The 3376-nt window shown below is 44.7% G+C and overlaps 1 protein-coding gene across 1 annotated transcript in view; it reads left to right on the top strand.

Annotated features, from left to right (window-relative positions):
* The window catches only part of LOC123191919 (uncharacterized), a 6721-nt gene extending 3785 nt beyond the window's left edge, over nucleotides 1-2936 (top strand). The window contains exons 3-7 of the mRNA XM_044604463.1: nucleotides 1252-1282; nucleotides 1583-1639; nucleotides 2275-2353; nucleotides 2452-2471; nucleotides 2697-2936. Of these exons, the coding sequence (XP_044460398.1) occupies nucleotides 1252-1282; nucleotides 1583-1639; nucleotides 2275-2353; nucleotides 2452-2471; nucleotides 2697-2936 (427 nt within the window). The remainder of the gene's footprint in view (nucleotides 1-1251; nucleotides 1283-1582; nucleotides 1640-2274; nucleotides 2354-2451; nucleotides 2472-2696) is intronic.
* Nucleotides 2937-3376: the final 440 nt, after the last annotated feature.

Here is a 3376-nt window from a genome sequence, read left to right as displayed (position 1 = left end):
GAAGGTACTCTCCTCCGATCCCCTTCTTTCTATCCATAAAATGTATGCTATTTTGAAGATTTTGGGGAACCCTTGTTTGATTAGATTAGATTAGAATGTTGCATGTATTAGATACCTAATTTTGCAACCCTAGTTTAGTTGATTTTATTGAAAAGATATGGTTTGGATACATAGGTTGACATGTTATTTTATATGGAAAAGATATTTGTATTTAATCTTGCATGAAGTGGGCCTAGTTTAGTTTATTTGTGTTGAAATTATATTCGTATTGACAAGAATGCTTTGGATACATATGCTTTGAATTTTGCATATAGTAGGCATACTTTAGTTTATTTGTATTCAAAAGATAATCATGTTGACAAGAAAGCTTTGTTTGAAATTTTTAGGATGGTTTGGCTTCTCGATGACCATTGGGACCATCAACACCGATCGTATGCTATGTCGGTGGAGCAGCGGGTAATAATGATAGTGGCCGGTGTTATGAATTTCGTGTTTATTTGAAACACAAATGCCCCATATGTAATTTTATGATTTGTTTGTTTGTAGAAGCTTGCACCTCTGAAGCTTCGATCTCACGGGGCCAACCTTGGGGGATGCGCTATGATGAGCGATACACACCGTATGTAAGGGAGACATGACTTCTCCCTTTCATTCAATTGGTTAGCCGGTCGACACCTGCCCACAATGCTGCAACAATCACCGCGCTTATTGATCGTTGGAGGCTGGAGACACACAGTTTCCATCTTCGGACCGGGGAGATGACCGTGACGCTCCAGGATATTGCTATGATCACCGGTCTTCCTATCGAGGGGAATCCTTTATGTATGAACACCGATTCTGATGGGTGGCATGCGCAGATGAATGCGCTTATCGGTATGGTTCCTCCGGAGCCTCGGGAACCAGAAGCAGAAGACAAGAAGAAGGAAAGAGTCGCGGCCGGTGCTTCTTTCAGTTGGATTGCATGGAACTTTCGTACTTGCCCCGAGGAAGCTAATGAGGATGAGGTCAAGACATATGCTCGTGTCTACATGTGATACGTTATATCCCGGACTATGTTTGTTGATGGCACAGGCAAGAATGCTCCATGGATGTGGCTGAAGGCTTTGACTGTCTTCGATAGCAAATGGAGTTCGGGTTCGGCGACACTGGCTTACTTGTATAGACAGGTATGAAGTTGTTTGTTTTTCACTTCATTGCTACATTATCAATGCGATCTTCCTGTTAATTCAACCATTTTCTCTTTTTATGCAGTTGGACGAAGCCTATTGTAGGCCATCTGGAGGTATTGGTGGTTATATGCTCGCACTTTCCATATGGAGCTGGGAGCGTTTGCCGGTTGGATGACCGACGATCGTGAAGTACGAGGATTGGGACGACAAAGACGACCCACTACAGCTCCCCACTTGGGCTTACAAGTGGGATGTGTTAAATGAGATGACGGATGATCCCTCGGTCATGTACAAGTTGTACAAGAGCGAGCTGGACATGATCACGGCTGAGCAGGTGACTCGACATTGCATAAGTGATTCTCATGCTTCTATCGTAACTCGAGATCAATTTTGCATTCAATGCTATTTTGCAGGTGGAATGGGAGCCGTATGGAAGAGGGGATAGTTTTGGTGACCCTATAGAGTTCAGGGTGAATCCGATGTGCACTAGGGATAGGGATCTTTGGCATATGTGGTGCCCACTCATATGCAACTGGGCGGTTGAGCTTCACCTGCCACATCGGGTGTACCGCCAGTTTGGTTTGTTCCAGCCACACCCCCGGAGTGGGTGGACACGGACAAGTTGCTACACGCGTAAAATATAATTAACCTTGAGCACTTAGCAGCTTCTCGGCGGTTTGGATGGTGCTAATATTCTATTTCTAACTTGCAAGTTGGATAGGAAAAGGCAGCGGAAGATCAAGGATTGGGCCAAGCATCACAGGAAGTATGTCGTGCAGTTTGTGCTTAGTGTGGAGCAAGCTAAGGCTGGAAAACGAGCCCAGCTTCATGAGCACTGTCCAATCGCGTTCAACAACTATCTCACATGGTTTCTTGCAAGTACATGTGTGGAGGTATGCAATCCAGCATATGCTGAGGAGATTTTGGAAGATCCCACCATTTTCGATGAGCTAACTCGGCACAAGTACAACGCATTAGTCAGGAAAGGCAACTCAGTCCCTTCAGCTCCAATGATGAACTTTGTGGTATTTGCCCTTTTTGCTTTTCCATTCGCACTATTCACATCTTCGCCTACCTAACATGTTAATGTCGTTTCTGTTCATAGTATGCCCAGATCAAGAAAGCAGCTGATGAGACCGAGACTATTTTGGAAACAATCCCAGTTGGGAAAAGCGATGGGGAAGGTGCACTTCGAGCATTCATTAAGGTTCACATCTCCTTCAAACTAGCACTTAACATGTGTTGCTACATTCGATGTCTCATTCACTTGTACATGTTGTAGCGCCAGGGCCAAAAGTTAAGGTAGCTATCAAACCTTTTCTTGTCGTGACCCCGAGTATGTATCACCAGAACGGTCTAGGTCGGCGACACCATCAGATCTCACTTCTGGCCATGGTGATCCTTTGGAGGATGAGGATGTGGGTGTGGTCACCCAAGAGGTATGGCATGAGCATATATTCAATTGCTGATGCATTGCTAACTATATCCTCACACACGGTCTTTCCATATCTTTTGTTTTTGTAATAGGTTCCTGATGATATGACCTTGGGGACCTATCAAGTTCGGTCAGCATACGAGTTAAAGCCTAGGAAGGTAATCAATAAATACACACCTGAAGACTTCACCCAAAGAGGCAAAAGGACGGTCGACACCTCGCGGATGGCAGCTTTAGATGACTATGTGGATGACGGGGAGGAACCGGAGCCGGAGCTGGAGCATGTTGCTCTTCCTAGGAAGGAGAAGAAGATAGCCAACAGGAGGGGGTAGGAGCCAAAAATCGCACAAGGAACTAGTCGTCGTCCTCTATTTGTTATGTAACTCGCCTAGTGGGCGTTTTGCTTATGTCGAACTTGTTATGTCGTTGAACTTAGAGTGGTGGTAGCTCTTAGTAATGTTGAACTTGATGTATGTCCTAGTAATGTTGAACTTGAAGTGATGGTCACTCGAAGAATTCTTGTCTTTGTTGAAGTTGAAGATGTGTTGAAAATGTCATAAATCAATATCATTATTGTTTATTATGTGATGCAAGTATATGTGCTTGAAAATATGCCAGAAATGACCCAGTATGAGGGATAAAAAAACACCAAGTGTTGGTGTGGCGCCTAGCCCGAAGGTGCCACACGAAGCAATGCAGTGCCTAGCTCGTGGGCATTGCACTGCTTCATGTGGCGCCTCTGTGCTAGGCGCCACACAAACACTTAGCGAAT

Source organism: Triticum aestivum, chromosome 2A (assembly GCF_018294505.1).
Source record: "Triticum aestivum cultivar Chinese Spring chromosome 2A, IWGSC CS RefSeq v2.1, whole genome shotgun sequence".
Taxonomy (NCBI): Eukaryota; Viridiplantae; Streptophyta; class Magnoliopsida; order Poales; family Poaceae; genus Triticum; species Triticum aestivum.
Note: the sequence above shows the minus strand (reverse complement) of the source record. Positions and strands in the feature narration are given on the sequence as shown.